This window comes from Cibotium barometz, chromosome 60 (genome assembly GCF_041138505.1).
Source record: "Cibotium barometz isolate CiBa-2024 chromosome 60, ASM4113850v1, whole genome shotgun sequence".
NCBI classification, from domain to species: Eukaryota; Viridiplantae; Streptophyta; class Polypodiopsida; order Cyatheales; family Cibotiaceae; genus Cibotium; species Cibotium barometz.
In genome coordinates this window covers 19,039,894-19,057,874 of record NC_141105.1, presented here as the reverse complement: position 1 = coordinate 19,057,874, position 17,981 = coordinate 19,039,894, and the positions used below count along the sequence as shown (strand labels likewise).

Below are 17,981 nucleotides of genomic sequence, written 5' to 3'. Positions count from 1 at the left end.
TTATCTCTCCTCTCTCCTGTTTCAACTAGATCGAAAAAGTGGACTAAACTGACCCAAAAATGGTCAAAAATTGACCAAACTGATCTGAAAAATTCTAGAATCAGTTGGCTTGGTTAGAAGCTCACTTTTTCCTATAAATAGAAGCCTTCCCCTTTGTTGAAGCTTAATAGTGTTTTTGCACTGTTACCCTACTTCTCCCAAGAGCCATAAAACTGTGAATTTAGTCATAATTCATTAGTTTTTTGACCTTCCCTCTTCTAAAGATTGGTGCCACTCTTGTTTCAACAAGAGTAGAACCCTCAAGCCAAAAGCCAAAGGAAAGCTCTCAAATTCCTTCGTAAGTTGGAGATTCTTCTCTTTTCTATTCATTTTATGGTTTTTTATGATTTTTGTCTTCTCTAAATTGAATATGATGTTATACCTCATTGAAAAAAGGCATTTCCCTCTCTTCTTTAGTAAATCCAACCATTCTTATCCTAGACGAATGATTAATGGATAAAATCAAGTTTTTCATAATGTTTCTCTTTGATAAAGTAGAAAATGTTTACATTAGAATGATTTAAATACTCTTGGTGAACTTCTAATTAATTGTAAAGAGTTAAAAATTAAAAAATGGTTAGCCATACAAAGGAGGTTATGGCGAAATTTCTCTAAAATTGTGAAAAATAAGTTTTACTTTTTTATTCAAAAAGAAGGAAGCTTATGAAATTTTATTTTGATCATAAAAGTGTGATTTTCATCATAAATGATTTTTATGCATAAATGGGTGCATAAAAGATATTTTTTTATAGTAGAAGTGTGATTTTCATCATAAATGATTTTTATGCATAAAAGATATTTTTTTATATTAAAAGTATGATTTTCATCATAAATGATTTTTATGCATAAACATATGCATAAAAGAAATTCTTTTATATGTGATTTTCATCATAAATGATTTTTATGCATAAATGGGTGCATAAAAGAAATTCTTTTATATGTGATTTTCATCATAAATGATTTTTACGCATAAACATATGCATTAAAGATATATTTTTTAATATTAAAAGTGTGATTTTCATCATATATGATTTTTATGCATAAAAGATATATTTTTTATATTTGTGGTTTTCATCATAAATGATTTTTATGCATAAACATATGCATAAAAGATATTTTTTATATTAAAAGTGTGATTTTCATCATAAATAATTTTTATGCATAAAAGAAATTCTTTTATATTAAAAGAGTGATTTTCATCATAAATGATTTGTATGCATAAACATATGCATAAAAGATATTTTTTAATATTAAAAGAGTGATTTTCATCATAAATGATTTTTATGCATAAACATATGCATAAAAGAAATTCTTTTATATGTGATTTTCATCATAAATGAATTTTATGCGTAAATGGGTGCATAAAAGATATTTTTTATATTAAAAGTGTGATTTTTATCATAAATGATTTTTGTGCATAAACATATGCATAAAAGATATTTTTTTATATTAAAACTGTGATTTTCATCATAAATGATTTTTATGCATAAACATATGCATAAAAGATAATTTTTTATATTCAAAGTGTGATTTTTATCATAAATGATTTTTATGCATAAACATATGCATAAAAGAAATTCTTTTATATAAAAAGAATGATTTTCATCATAAATGATTTGTATGCATAAACATATGCATAAAAGAAATTCTTTTATATTAAAAGAGTGATTTTCATCATAAATGATTTGTATGCATAAACATATGCATAAAAGAAATTCTTTCATGTTAAAAGAGTGATTTTCATCATAAATGATTTTTATGAGGATAAAAGTGTGACTTTCATCAGAATTGGATTTTATGCATAATTAGATGCGTATAGAATCTTTATAATTAAATAAGGGTTCTCTTTAACCCTTTGTTAATTTTCGTAAAAAATTGGAAAAATGAATAAGTAGATAATATGTGAGAGGAAATTCTACCGTTTCATATTCACTAAGATGAGAATGAGAAAATTCAAATAAACTATCGAAGTCAGAGATCGAGATAAATGATTATTTTATTCCTCCTAGGAATTCATGATTAGTTTAGTAATTTGTAAGCAAATATTCAATGAACGAAATTTAGAAAAAGAGAAATTAAAATATTACCTTTCAAGAAAGATAGTTTAGGAAGAACCTTTCCAGACCCAAAACTCTGATTCAGACTATTGACCAAGACCTAATTCCTTCATCAGTTTCAATCAATGACGATGTGCCCAGTTCAGGAAAAATGCACTCAAAACACCCACCGAATCCGAAACTAAGTTAAGACTTTTGATTTTGATCTGAGGATCAAGTTAACAGAATTTGAGGAATTCTGTCTGGAATTCAGACCTGGATCTAGAAGTATTGGGATACGGATTTAAGATTTATTCATGGTCTTCAAACAAAATCAAAACTGAAAACTTGCATAGAAACCCTGTTTTCTTAAAGGACTGTCTTACGCCAGAATGTTGTTGGACGGAGCATTTGGCATATGTGTTTAACTAAGGGAAGTTCGGTTGCAACAGCTGGCGGGGAGTGTTCGAGGGACAGCTCACGCGGCAAAAACCTGCCTAGGTCCAGCCTGGGTATGGTGAAAAATGGTGTGCTTTCGGTACGATGGGCGAGGGCCGACGAAGCGGTCCCTGAGTGAAGTGCCAGGACACCTAAGGAGGATCTTGGAGGGTTCTGACCAGGCGATGCACGGGCTTGTGGTGCTTAGGACACCCATACGTATGTCGAGGAAGATATATATATGTATGTTGACGAAATAATTATTGTAATCTGTTTTTACTGGATCTTGTTTGCTGACTAGCTAGTCCTAACGGAGAGTCCAAAGTGGTCCTGTTTTTGTGAAACAAGGGATTGAATGGAAATTTTGAGTTATGAAATCTGTGACCAGTGTGTGTGTGTGTGTGTGTGTGAGAGAGAGAGAGAGAGAGAGAGAGAGAGAGAGAGAGAGAGAGAGAGAAGCTTTTTAAACGTCATGGGAGCAATCCCAAGAGACCAAATATGATCTATCTGACAGGAGTGAGATTCGAACACAAGACGTGTTAAATAACAACTCCATGAGCTAACCAATCTACCACACTTGGGTGATAGAAGGGTTAGCCCATTTTGTTTGTTTACCCACACACCCGATGAAAGAAGCCTTTTTAACATCGTACGAACAATCCCAAGAGACCAAATATGAGAGAGAGAGAGAGAGAGAGAGAGAGAGAGAGAGTATAATCCTTTGATATTCCAAAAAATATGCATTGAATGAAAGCTCACTAGCTCTTCCTTACATGGGAAGAGGAGGAAGCTCATTAAGAAGGGGAATGGGCTTGCTACTACCTCTCTCATAAGAATGCACTTATAAGCTCCTCCCTAAGGATAATAATTTGTTTCAATTGAAGAATGCTTTACTATTGTGACAATGCCTTCATAATAAAATTGGGTGTAAAGTAGAACTTAGGGGTATCACTTCCAAGGAAACTATCACATCTATTATGTGGAGGGTAATAAAATTAGAGATAGTTACATTGTTTTTGCAACTATGATTATTAGTTGTTATAAGTATGTTTGAATAACGGTCTTTGTTCATCTTCAACTTGAGATTTTTTTTAATTGTTATACTTTAAATCTATCCTTTACATTCAAGCTCTTTGATTGGAATAATATTCGAACATTATAGCATGTTTTGGCGTGACATTTTTTTGTAAGGGTGAGTGGGTGGCATAAGTAGTTAAAGGAGTATTCACAAGCGTTTGCCAAACGTGAAAATGTACATTTGTGTGGCAAAAGCTCATTTATACTTCTCATCTTCACATAGTTTGTTGATAAGTGAAGCCATCCGTGCCCACTCGTTGACAGGAGGTATTGAACATGCATCTATCCTCGTAGACAAGATAAATGTGCAATAGACAATGTACTTACAAGCCCTAGTGGGACATGAAGCTCTAGATCGAGCCTTAACCAACTGGCCCACTAGAGGAGATGTAAAGGCCCACTCCTAGTGAAGAGTTGGAATGGACTCTCTACAAGGTCACTAGCCACAATGTTGGGGACTCGGGAGCTTGCCTTGGTGCCCTACGATGAGGGGGTGTCTTTTGCGTCCCCGCCCATGTGAAAGACCTGCCCGTTCGTGTGAAAAGGCCCTAACTCTATGATTGGGTTGGAACGATTAATCACACACAAGAAAATACTAACGCACAAGGAAATAGTGGGGGAACCGTTTGAAAGGGTGGGAACAAAACACCAGGTCGAGTGTGGGAGGACCTTTTTGGAGGGGGTCGGCAAAAGGGTCCCCATGCCCCTAAATTATGATCATCATCTCTGCTTTTGGCCCTCGTCCTTCCTGCTCCAAGCTTTTTTTCTCGCTATATTCAGCTCCTTCTGCTGCAGAAGTCATAGGGTTTTAGGCCCCATTTCTGTGTTTGCCATCGTCTCGCATTCGCATCAAGCCTCTGCCTTTGTTTGTTATTCATGGCCGGTGCCTCTCGGCGGTTGTGAACCCTAACCCTAATCCTGCCCTCCTGCGTCGTAAATCCTAATCCTTACGCTGCCATCGCCATCTTTGCTCACAATGGTGGCTGTGAAGAAGCATCAGTCTGGTCCCAGCCGTGCGGATTCCGACTGGCGAGCAGCGAAAGCCTTGAAGAACTTCGCAGGCTTCATCTTCGTCTGCAGCAGCTCGACCATACCGGATCTGGAGCGCAGGATATTTGGTTAGTCCGGATCCCTTGCTTAGTGCTGTTTTTCTTGCTTCGCTGCTTCATAGTACCCTAAAATGATGCTGCCCGTGCCTGTCTGCCCTCCACTGCGTGGCTGTACAACTGATATGTCTCAGTCGCCGATTTTATCTCTTAGTGTCTGTCTCTATTGGCTTCAAATACGCACACCCTATCATGATGCATGTACATGTCTATTGACCTTAAACCTACGTAATCCATCATTCCACACACACACACTTGCTTGGATACACACACGTACGTGCACGTGGTTGTGCTTTGCGGATTCATAATGTTGTTCACATACGTGTATACAAGTATATGGTTGCACACGCATACATCTATATGAGACCTTTTTCCATCCAACTAGAATCCTCGAGAGGTGGATCCATGCCTCAGGGTTTTTAAGCATGTTCCAAGGCTCGATGAAGAAGTGAAGTATCAATCAGTACAGGAGAAGTGCAGATGCTTAAGAGTCCGAAGATTTAGTTGACCCTTTTTATCAACCATTTTTTTGGATGAGTGCCAGTGTAATTATTGTGTTTTTGGCCCTTTGCAGGTCTGCCTGCGCATTATGAGGAGTCAGTACGGGGCATACGTAGAGGGATGCCACTATTTTTATTCAACTACTCCAACCGATGCTTGTATGGTGTTTTTGAGGTTTGCACACTTAAAACTGCCTTAATATGGGTGCCACAGATCTGTTAAGTTTGTTGTTGTGGAGTGTAAATTCATGTTCCTTACTGGTTGTGGTTGATATTTTAATTCACTGAGGGTAATTTTGTTTTTTGTTTTTTGAATTATTGTCCGCAAATCTCTATTTTTCTGCAATTTTTGTGGATTCAAGTTATGTGGATGATGGGCAATGGCAATGCTTTGCCTTTGTATCTCATTCATCTTGAACTTGGCTGGCTTAAAGTTCTTCTGTTGGTGAAAAGGCTGCACTTTGCAGCTGATCGGAATTTATGTCAGTCTTATGTTTGTGGGGTTTTCTCCTTTTAGGCTGCAAGTGATGGTGGCTTCAATATTGATCCGTATGCATGGGAGAATACTGACTCCTCGAAGTTGGGGAGATACTCCAATCCAGTGTCAAGGTACCCTGCCCAGGTGAGCCTAAGGTTGGGTGGATGTTATGACCGTATTAATCCAGTAGACAGTATTGTAGGCTTTGTGTGTGTTTTATGTTGAAAAATCAAGTTTTTGAGTGATGGATGGATGCCAAAAGTTGTTAGTAATGCCTTTAACATCGAGGTGTTAAATATTGGATATTAGGTGAGGGTGCATATTCGAGCTGAGAGACCAGCTCTTGAGGAAGAAATTTTTCGCCCTATTCTAGATCATGTGGAGGGTCACAAGTTCAGATTGGAACTGACTGCACTACAGGTATTATGGCTTTTTGGGTGAGACAGGAGGAAGAGTTTTTCAATGTTCAATGCAGATAACTTTTTGTTTGTGAAATGGCATGAGTTTCTGAATTTTGCAGGTGCAGCAACTGCTTCATTTATTTGTTGCTTCTCATACTTCAGAGAGAGAGCTTCCTGTAGGGAGAAATAGAAACAATTGTTATTTCCCTGCTATCGGATCTCGAGATCCAGAATCACCCAGGTCAGCCTATAAGTCGGATTCTGACTGCGGCAGTGACTCCTCTAGCAGTAGAGGTATGAATTCTGGTGAAGATGAGTGGACCGATGAAGCTCTGAACCAACAGGGAGACGATGAAGGAGTCATAAGTGAAAGGTTAAGCCACATTGCTTTGGATGACTCTCAGCCTTATGACAATGGGCACTTTGAGATGCCTGCTACATCGGAAAATGATTCAGGTGTGTGTAATTATAATGGCCAAGAGATGGCATGGAAGGCATCTTCTCGAAAAGCTGCTTATTGCTCTGGGTCAGACTATGACAATCCAATGCTGTTGCGGCTTCATGATAATGATCCTGCTGTTAACAGCAATTCTAACAACTGCATGCAAACTGGAGTGGATCAGCCTCTTACAGTGAATAGGCAGGATAATGTTGTTACAATGCCCATGATACCATCTCAAATGCAGTTTCCTTTTCAGTGTAATGAGAATATGATTCTCATACCTGTGCAAACAGTGCAGTGTCAGCAGAGGGAGAGCACAACTTTTCCTGGGCTATCTCAGAGGTCTAAGTGGAGCGATCAAAAGAAGTTCTCTAGGGGTTCGTCTGTGAACTGGCGAAAGCAGGGCTTCAGTCAGGATAGAATCCACAGGCCAAAAGATGCTAGGTATCAAAAACAACAAATGCCATCCGACAATCAGCAACCTGCCCATATGCAGTCACAGAAGCTCCAAATCAGTCAGGTTCTGGTTCCTTATCGTACACCAGGGCCTGGCCAAGGGCAAGACCAGGGTCGTTTGACAACCTTGCTGTCTCCTTTTATAATGCCTTCAAATGGTGAAGCTTTTACCTTTGCCCAACCAGAAGCAGGTGCTAGGGTGGATGAATCTGGTCAGGGTTTTGAAGTGGCAAATGATGTTCAAATGCTTCCAGAAGAACTGCAACATCTTTTTCAGAGTGGTGGCCGCTTTCCCGTTGTTTTCATGTCTTCCATTATGCCCAGACCACCCGCATGTCCACCACGGATAACAGCTAGCTTTGTTGAAGCCTTGCACTTTGAGATTCTGCATTTTGCAAGATGGACGAGGCCTTCCTCAGAAATCCAACTTCATGTGGAGGCTGCCATTGATTGTGTCAGGAAAGGTGTCCAAACGGTGTGGCCTGAAGCAGATGTGGAGGTTTGTATTGACTTGCTCCCCCCCTCACCCCTCCCCCTCCCCTTTCCTGAATTGGAGATCCTGCTGATGAGTCGGCGATAGAACTCCTCTCCTGCTCAATCCTACTGGGAACTAGGAGAGGTTGATGCATGCCTGTAGGCAATTAAGGACCAGTGTCCAGAAGCTTTGTATGTGGGTGGGAATCAAACTCGAGCCCCCTGCTTAAGAGTTCAAGACTCTACCAACTCACCTACGAAGCTGCAGACTATTGACTTGCTTTATTCATGCTCTTCGATGAGTTAAAACGATGGCTGTGCAGTGTTTTCTGCTTCCATGCATGTAGCTTAGTATTTTAATGATATTCATGTTGGTTTGAACAGGTATTTGGTTCCTTTGCAACAGGCTTGTGTCTACAGCACAGTGATGTTGATCTAGCTGTTGTTGATGCTCCTCGATTACCCTTCTCAGAGAGCTTGTCCATTGCACAAGCATCTGCCTCATTAATACGTGAGCTTGCTGCAGGGTTAAGAACATATGAGTGGTGTGAGAGCATCAACCCTCTAGATACTGCATCGATGCCTGTTCTAAAATGCCTTTGTCGGCCCTTTGGCACACCTTCAAACACACCCATTACTATCCCTTCAATTGCAGTTGACATAACCATTGGAGGTATGAGGAATAGTTATTTTAGTTGGAACCCAGAAGCCTGCGTTATGGACACCGCAGATCCAGTTCCAAGGCCAGGTAAGTTCATCACTCGCCACACAGGTGGTGCAGCCCGAGAGTATGTGCTTCACAAGATACGTGAACTACCTGCTCTAGCTCCACTGGTATGTCAGCATATACAGCTACTTTCTGGTTAGCAAACTTTGGTTGAATTGCTGGTTTGTTGCCTAGTAAAGTCCGACTCTGGTTATTTGATTAGGTTCTGCTGCTGAAGTCATTTTTGCATCACAAGGATTTGAGTAATGTTTACTCGGGCGGTTTGGGTTCTTTTTCGTTGACATTGCTTGTTGCCTTTTATTTGGAGGTACTCCTCTGGTCTTCTTTCCTGTTCTTGCAGTCTTTTCTAGTTAAGGCCATTCTTAATGACTTACTAACCTGTGTGATTGTTCTGGTTACAGCGAGTTCCAATCTCTAGAGAAGTGTTTGCAGATGGAAGCTCTAGTGACTTGCCTACATCACCCACGACATCTTCTCCTCTGTCTTGCTCGTCAGAGTTCTCAGATGACTCCGATGCACCGAGCTCAAGTAGCAGTTTTAGAGCTTCGAACTCTAATGGTGCGAGTGACTACAGTAGTCACAGCTTAGGTGAGCGTTATGTGAGACGAGCAGCAGATGCCATAGAGAGGGTATTGGCTCTTTGGGATCAAGGTGGCTCACCATGCCTGGGAAATTTACTTCTCGGTTTCCTTCAAACGTTTGGCTTTGAGCTGGATCTATCCCGTGAGAAGATTGTTTTGAAGGTAGATTTATACTTGATAAGTCATTCTGTTTTTTCAAAAGTGGAATTTCAGTCAAGGGCCTGTTTGTTAATCAGCATGTGCACCGCTGCAACCAGCAGGACTCGATTTTCTTTTAAAGAGTGTGTAAACATAGTGACCAAGTTGTTAATCATAACAATATTTGCATGTCTTTGACTCTTTATGATGACTGTTCTGAAGGGAGTTAATGGAAGCCCGGGTGGTTTCTTTAAACGCGATGATAGACATGTTGCATTATGGATTGATGATCCTTTACGTCCTGGTGTAAATATTGGAGCTGGGTCATTTGGCATGGTACATGTGCAGGTAAGCTCTGGTAAATTTTTTGATTGATTTCTTTTATGAAGTGCACTCTGTCTCGTCTCCGAGAAGCTAGGCTTCCATTGGAATCTATCTTTTGGCTGAGTTGTTTGCCATGGTCAGTGTTTAAGGCATTTTTTATTTTGCAGACTGCTTTTAAGGAGATGTTGCAAGTGTTAACCAAGTGCCCAGTGTTCATCCCATTGCTTCAGTGTGATGACAAGGATTGTCAGGATTTGGCTGCCATCAGTCAACTGCCCCATTTAAGTCGATTGATTATGGAAGCTGATGATTATCAATGATACAACTGATTGTTTTTCTCTTTCAAAGATGTCTGCACAAACCTTAGCCCCTCAGTGAAATGCGGGAGGGAGGGTTTGGGGTTTATTCTGGCTCCACATGTCTAATGTTGCCTATGCCTAGTGCGTTATTTATAGCAAAGTGAGGCAGAGTGTCATATTATCACGTTGTTGCACTCGCCCTCTCAGCCTATGTAGAGGGGGCCAAAGTAGATGGTACTTTTGGACGGTTACTGAGCTGGAGTGTCTCAGATAGCAGCAACAACCGTTAGGCAGTCTCTCAACTGTACAGACATGAAAGATACTTGCCTGTCCTGTGTTGGACCCAGACAAGCTGGTGAGCGTTGTCATCTTGTGAGTGTGGACCTTAGTGGCTCTATAATGACATTTCAAAAAACAACAAATTTAGGCTGGGACATGGCTACCCAGGGGTTTACGAGAAGCTGCAGCTGGTGATAATCTACCTAAATAAGGGAAGCCAGTAAAGGGACAATGGAGGCATTGCATTAGCTTCTTGTGGATGTGCTGTATGAAGAATGTTTAAAGAGGCTGGACTCTGGCTTAGGTTGGCTTCATTACAGCAGGGATGATGATGAAAATATGGACTGTGAAACAGCAGGGTTACATTGTGATTGGTAAGATACCGGTTTAGGTTTTTGTTTGCTTGTTTGAAAAGACTATCATGTTTCGGTATGTGCATCGAAATGTTAAGAGGTGCATGTTTTGGATGTCAAATCTCGTGTGCTCTACGAGAAACCTTTTTTTTAATAAAAAAAGAATGGTCATGGATAGTGTTGGATTTAATTGTACTTGAGACTAATGAAGATTTTCCTCCTTCCTCTTCTAAGGCCACTGCTGGGAAGAGCAATGAAGATTTTTTTGGGTAGTTTTTTTTTCTCCTTCCTCTTCTAAGGCCACTGCTGGGAAGAGCATACTCCTTGTGTTCTTCATATCCAAAATATGGTTCGCCTTTTTGTATGTGGGCTCCTTGATTTCATTGTGTGCAAGTATATGAAGTTGCAATTTGTGCCAATAGCTTCCATACGTCCTATGTCATCCACTGAAGTAAAATAAAGTAGATGTCTAGGGATGAAGTTATTCAGAAGAGAGCACTGAAACTGTTTACTTTGTGGGCCACCTCTTAATGTGGATTTGTGTGCATGTTATGAGACTTTGATCGGTCCCTGAAAAAACTTTTATTTAACACAGAAATACCACATTTTCTATGGAGTATTGATAAGTTTGTTCGCATGAGGCAAACCTAGCGTTTGAAGTGTTCAGTGAAAAGTATTTTAATGCAGTTATTGATTGCCATTCAGGTTATCAATGAAAATTTTGTAATTTGCAAGGCACCCTTCAGGTGTTGTTTCTTATTGAGATGGTCAAATTAAGCCCTTGGAGGTTATACACTAATACTATGCATTAACAAGTATTATTAAGTTTAATCCAGTCTGCGTTACATATTTTTGTGTTGAAGAGGGGGGCTTGAATTTCACCTCGCTACAGTGTCAGTCTAATGATTGCTTGGGTAGTTGCAATGTAAATGCTTGATTTCAACAGAAAAGGCATTGATGGTCACCAATAAGTCATCAATGTAATTATGCCCTGAATTGTTATCTACATCAGTATTAACAAGCTTTTAAGTTTGGATCCTTCAAGTCTCTGTGTAATCATACTAGTGCCGTTGTGCTTTAATTTTTCTAGTATTAATGTACATAGAATTGTCAGCAAAATGTTTATATTGCTACTAATTCCTGTTAGGAGACTAGAAGGATCTGAATCTCAGAACATTGTATACATATTGTGCCACTTGGCATCATCTCAGCCCTTGATTATCTAGGTCCAACCAGTAATACTAAATGAATTGTAATGCATAGAGTTATTAGTAAAATAACTATGGCATTAAATCTCTAGTGCCATATTGTGCTGCTTGACTTATCAGTATCTAGATGCAACCATTCATAAAGTTTAGGCAGGCTTCTTGTTATTAATTTTAAAAGTCTCAAGTGCTCTTCCTAATTCCAATACAGCCTAGAAAAAGTCTTGAGCAAAACTGGATCTGTGTTGGGGGCATCTCCCCAAATGCCTTGTACATGCATGGGTTCATTACCATCTGTTTGGACGCAGTGCATTGGTGAAATAGGTGAGTAATAGCATCAATTTCAATAAAATTTACTAACGTTAACAAGAGTAGATATGTGGAGTTCAACGCCCACAGGAGGCAATGCTTGTGTATGCATCTTGCTGATGTATCCTTCACTATCAAGAAAATTCTCTCATCCTTCAGGGTTGCACCTACAAGGTAATGTGACTTTGCTAACAAGCTACAACATTTGGAAATCACTTGTAGAGTTGGTAGGGTAGTGTAAACAATGAAAGCTCAAAGAAATAAAGAGATGAGAAGACATGCCGAGGAGCTTATGGAAGCTTAACCAAGCGTGGCTGAGCAGGGTGAGTGCTTTATCTAGGCTTCCTCTACAGCTGATGAGCCTCTTGACCCAAAACCCTCCTGCTCTTGTTCCACCTTCCTCTCGTTGGGCTTGAAGTTTCCTTCTAGGTCATCTGGGTTGAATTCATCATCAGCATCCTTGCCATCCTCATCCTCTTCTTCATCCTTATCATTATCATCATCATTGTCAATGAGCATTTCTTCATGTGTTGGTAGAATATCTAAATCTTCATCTATATATTGGATCCTGCCATGTTGTGGTAAGAGTAGCAAGGAGGTCCTCCTTCTTGCTGTGCTAAGAGTAGCAAGGAGTAAGATTTTTTTTCATGAGGCCTTATTCCATTCTTGGTTGCACACGGGAATTTCACCCGGCTACACACACACACATACTAACCACACACACACCCGAGTACCACAAGGAATAAGACTTTGGGTAGGGTCTTGTCATGTTGTGATAAGAGTAGCAAGGCGGTCCTCCTCCTTGCTCTCTACCATCTATTCCAATAAATTTTCATCAATGTAGATCCCTCTCATCTCCTTTGCTATACTGTGAATCCCTACTTTGGGGTACACTCTGGAAAAGCTTCTCTATATATGTTGAGATATCGGGCTTTCAGGTCATCATTCTCCTTGTTTAAATTTGTCATTTATGTCCATCTGCTTCTCTAAAAGAGCTTTCGTAATTTTTTTTGGGAAGATGTTGAGTTGCTTTTCTTGTACCTTGTCTCCTTAGTGATGTGTATGTAGACTTTGAGATGTTCCACTTGCTTTGGTTAATCTAGCTTTCACTTGGCCAACGTTGATGGGGTACCACTAGTCATGATACTTGTCAATGACGTCTGTTCTACAGATGATCATGAGGACCAGATGGCTCTTCATTTAGACAGCGGATGGAGATTGCGGCTAGTGCTGTGTTTGTGGACAGCAGGGCCACATTGCCAAGCACTATCCCAGAGCTAGGGGCCGCCCCACCCCTCGTACTTCACCTTGCAGCTTCTTCCTTGGCCTTTGCTACTTCTTTGAATAGCAAACCTCCTTGAGCTTCTTCATCTTCTCTTGGATCCAAGCTTGTTGGGTCGCAAGATCCTCTCTTGAGATCTTGCAAGAGTCCTTGTCTATCTGGATCCGAGTCTTATCTTTATCAATTTTTTGAAGCTTTGAGCTGTTGCCCTTCCCCTTCTTGGTTGGGGTATCCATGTACCTCTGCTTTGACTAGGGTACTCCAAGTAAATGTGTCAAAAGTAGGGGCTTAGTGTGGCTGCTCGCATTGGTGATTTTCGTCTGTGATTCCGTGTTCTCATATAGCATCATGACAACCTTAATTTTGAGCAATCGTCAAATCAATTTCTGAGAAGGAAGAGAAGCTCACCACTCTGATGCTGTCAGCACATGAAGGGCTGCGGTTTCTTCTACAGGATTTGCAGAAGGCTGGGTTTTCGAGCCGCCAACTTCCTCTGTTTAGCGTCCTTTGAAAGCACACGACTCGGGTAATGCAGCGACTACACCCGATTACCAGAGTCCTCTCCACTTCCATTCTCAGGTTCGTGGACAGAGATTGCAGCGACTCGGGTAATGCAGCGACTACACCCGATTACCAGAGTCCTCTCCACTTCCATTCTCAGGTTCGTGGACAGAGATTGCGCTTCAATAAGGAGAAGAGAGCCAGGTTGACTGTGAAAGCTTGAGGGAGGCTGAACTCCTAAATAAATAGACACACGAAACAGGGTGTCAAGGAACTAGAAGAAGGGGCCTTGTCTCTTTGCCCGCCTCAACATACGGGGAATTTTTTTATTTTAGTGGCGTAATTACAAACGCGTCAATACGTTATTAACTTTTAACAATTGTGCATAAGATTAATGTTAATAACATTGTATTAACGTTGTCCTCCGTAATTGACCTAGTCAACAAGTTATTAAATTTTAACAATTGTGCATAAAATTAATGTTAATAACATTGTATTAACGTTGTCGGTATTTGACCTAGAATACAGGTAAAGCTCGTCGGGTTTTTTTAATTTCTCGTCGGGAAATAAGAAAAGCTTGGCCAACTATTATTCAAATCTATAAAGGTGCTTCACGGTGTCACATCACGTGTTTTCATAGTAGCGACACACTAAAGGATGCTTCTCTGAATAGTTAGTCTTTGTTTAGGCAACTTGTGTAAGTGCTATCCTTGAGAAAATCCATGTGCTGCTTGTAGATTGGGCTATTAGTCCTATTATTGGACTGTTTTGGTTCTTAATACAATCAGCACAGCCTGCGTTTTGCATATAGAGTAGAGTGTATGGATTGGACATCTTGTCCTTCATTGGGCGCAGTAGTTGTCCTTGCTTTACATTTGTATGCTATTTGTATGTGCTTTAGTTTAGAATTAGAATTTACGTTATGCTTTAGCTTGGACTAGTAGTACTTTATTGGATAGTGCTAGTCCTTACTATAGAGCAATATTATTGTGTATGTGAGTGATTGAACCATTTGTCCTACTATTGGACAATTGTGGTTCTTTCTTATGTTACATCACTCGCCGCCACCCATAGAAAAGCAAATGTGATTGATTGGACCATTTGTCCTACTATTGGGTAGCATTGGTCCTTTTGTCTTTTGTTATCTCTATTTTGTTTTTAAGTGTAAGCTGTTGGAGTATTGATCTTTCAATGGGTTGTGCTACTCCCTTGGTGTAAGCTAGTTGTTTGATATGACTTGTTTTTTGCAGAGTGTAGTTTGGATTATGAGTCCTTTGCTGGGCTGTAGTAGTCCTTGCTAGTTGTGATTCATGTCTTGTTCATCTTTTTTTTGAGGCATGTTCTTATTTTTTATAGGTTGTTGGACATGTATGACATGCTTTTGTATCATAAATCTTACATCTTGGTTATATTGTGTTGAAAGATTTTTTTAATTTTAATTGGCGAAGAGTATGTAGTATATTTATGAAAGTCTTTTAGAGGTTATATTTAAACACAACTTATAAGATCAGTGTGTAAAACTTCATCTAAATCTTGTTCTTATATTTATAACATGCAGATTTTTTAGTAAACCCCGTACAACTTGCAAACGCGAGTACATATATCTAGCACTTAATGGATTGCAACACCTCAGATCCACATGTGTCACAATGTGAGGCTTCTCCAATTGATATATCTACCTGCCCAATGACATAGGGAACATCCGCTTAGGTGTACAACAATGGGAAGAAAAAAATGCCTGGACCCGAGTGGCAATTTTGTAAGAATTTGTGTGGCAAATTCATGGAGTGGGAATGCAATTATTTCCATGTATGCAACTCAGGAGGTGCCCCACGTATTAGGGATCATTTTTTTGGTAGTATTAAGAAATCGTTTAGAAAATGTGATCATGGATGGCTACAACCGGTGCATCAAAATGACTAAGACAATTGGTACAGGAGAGTAAGGGCAAAAGACTGAAAGTGTCCTTTGCAAATGCTCATCCTCTTTCACATGCACCTTAACCTCCTTCTCAAGCTTCTTCATCATGACCGTTCTCTCAAAATGTTAGGGATGCTGTTTTGCAGAGCAAGAAGCTACAAATGTGAATGTATGTGGCCAGGATCAAAGAGAATGTAATAGAGAAATGGAGAGCACAACATCCTCGCGGCATTTTGGGTCACATGGTTAGTGGAAGTAGTGGTGTTTGTAACAAGAGACAAGCTTCATTACAAGAATGTTTTCGTGCAATGGCTCAACTATCGTTGGTCAATGCAATATATTTTATTGGAGCTTCGATGTCTATGGTCGATCGAGAGGAGTGGAAATCATCATGGAAAAAGCTAGGAGAGTATGGTGCTGGTTTTAGTCCTCCATCATATCATTAAATGAGAAATGCTTTACTGGATAAATGTTATGCAAGCGTTAAAGAGAGGATTAAATGATTAATTTTGGATAATTTATCACTGTCTGGATGTACAATTGTTTGTGATGGATGGTCAAATGTGCAAAGGCAACCTCTCATTAATGTCATGCTTGTGTCTTCTCGACGTGAATGTTTTATCAAGGCAGTGGATAGCTTAGGTTAAATAAAATCAACTGCATATATTGCTGAAGTTCTTGCGTAGGTAATCGAAGATGTGGGTCCAATAAATGTTGTCTAGGTTGTCATGGGATAATGCAAAAAATTATCGATCTGCCAGTATAATATTAGAGTCTCATTACACACACATACATCAGTTGGATGTAATACACACTCTTTGAATCTAATATTAAATGATTGGTATTAAAGTGCAGATACAATTTGGTTTAGAGAGATACTTGATGAATGTAGCGGGATTGTGAAATTTGTGTTGAAGCGTCAAAGAGTGCTCGATATCTTTAGAGTGCGTATGACACAGATGCTAAAACTGCCTACAAAAACAAGGTTTTGCACTAACTTTTATATATTACAATCTCTCCTCCAAAATTACAAGAGACGTTTACATGCACTGCATTTAGAAAGTGGGAAGAACTGCAAACACACAAGGTGTGCTCGAAGTTTACAACCCTTCATGGATTGCTCAAATGGGGCTCTTTTTTGGCATGGATTGCTCAAATGGGGCTCTTTTTGGCATGGAGTTGAAGATGCATACCATGTTATGATGCCCGCTATGTATGCCATTCGAACTTTGGATACACAAGGTGCAAATATAGGTAAAGTATGGATGACATGGTGGATAGTTCAGCATAGCTTGTTAAATCCAAAGGCCATCTCAGACTTCATTTTCACTAAATGGAGGGCTCCATTTACTAAGGAATGAAGACTCATATTACTGAAATACTTAAGTATTAAATGGGCTTCAGCGCATAGCCCCTTGCACAATGTGGCATTTTTATTGGACCTAGAATATTGGTCCATGAATATGGATGCTGAAGAAGAAGTATTGGGGATGATTTCTACGATGTTGTCCATTTAGTGTATCCCGACTCGATAGCTGTGGAAACAAGTTATGTTCAAGAATTGTTTGACTACCTGCTACTGCTTCTGTCCGGACCTAGCTTGATTCTCCGTTCTAAGGGACCTCCTCATGGACTGCCTACTCTAAGCAAATGCACTTCGACAGTGTGTGTTGGGAGTCTATTCCCTTCTAGCTTTTTCTTCTTTCCACTTTGCATCCCAAAACTGTAGCTGTTACATGTTTAATTTTTTGTTTTTGCTCTAAGGGACGTCCTCATGAATTGCTTGCTCTAAGCGAATACGTTTTGACAGTGTGTGTTGGGAGTCTACTCCCTTCTAGCTTTTTCTTCTTTCCACTTTGCATCCCAAAACTGTAGTGGTTGCATGTTTTTCAAGCCGGGGTCAGAAATGAGCAAGCTCATTGCATGTTTACTTCGTTAGGGAAAGTCATGCAAATCTGCGGCACATTTCTGCATATCCCCTATGATGCTATTGAGGAGATTGTGCATCTTGTCATCTATGGAGATGTCTTCTATGTATAGAACTACCTTCGTGGCTTTCAAAATCTTCATTGTGAGCCCCTAGAGATGGACTTCATTGGAGATGAAGTTTTTGATGTCGTTCTCAACTAATTCTGTAGCAAAGTTTTTAACGGAGCTTTCAATGCTTTGCCGTGCACAACAACAATGCTATTATGAATACTGGAAAAACCTAATTCTTTGATATTTAAAAAAGATGATATTTTATATAGCAAAATAAAGTTTAATAACACTTTTCAAAATCATTCAGCTAAAAATAGATGATGTATGCCAAAGAGAGAGAGAGAGAGAGAGAGAGAGAGAGAGAGAGAGAGAGAGAGAGAGAGAGAGAGAGAGAGAGAGAGAGAGAGAGAGTTATATGACAGATCACTGTTTTTTGGCATCAGATAATTGATTTATGCAATTTAAACACACTAAGACATCATATTTTGTCATATTTTGAAACAATATCCTAGCTAGTAAATTAATATATTTCACATTATATAAGTTGGATACTTTGTAGAGAAATAAGTTTTTTTTAAAATTTCAAACAAGAGATATTGAAAATCTATTGGAGATTTAAATAACAAAGGCATTTTT

General features: G+C 39.4%; 1 protein-coding gene across 1 annotated transcript; it reads left to right on the top strand.

Moving 5' to 3' along the window:
- The first annotated feature begins 4,177 nt into the window (after positions 1-4,177).
- On the top strand, positions 4,178-10,325 carry LOC147605084 (uncharacterized). Its single transcript, XM_086793721.1, has 10 exons — positions 4,178-4,708; positions 5,271-5,371; positions 5,714-5,818; positions 5,984-6,094; positions 6,195-7,472; positions 7,832-8,281; positions 8,377-8,481; positions 8,576-8,917; positions 9,116-9,241; positions 9,385-10,325. Exons 1-10 carry the CDS (start codon positions 4,567-4,569, stop codon positions 9,535-9,537), a joined length of 2,913 nt encoding a protein of 970 aa, XP_086649847.1. The 5' UTR covers positions 4,178-4,566; the 3' UTR covers positions 9,538-10,325.
- Positions 10,326-17,981: the final 7,656 nt, after the last annotated feature.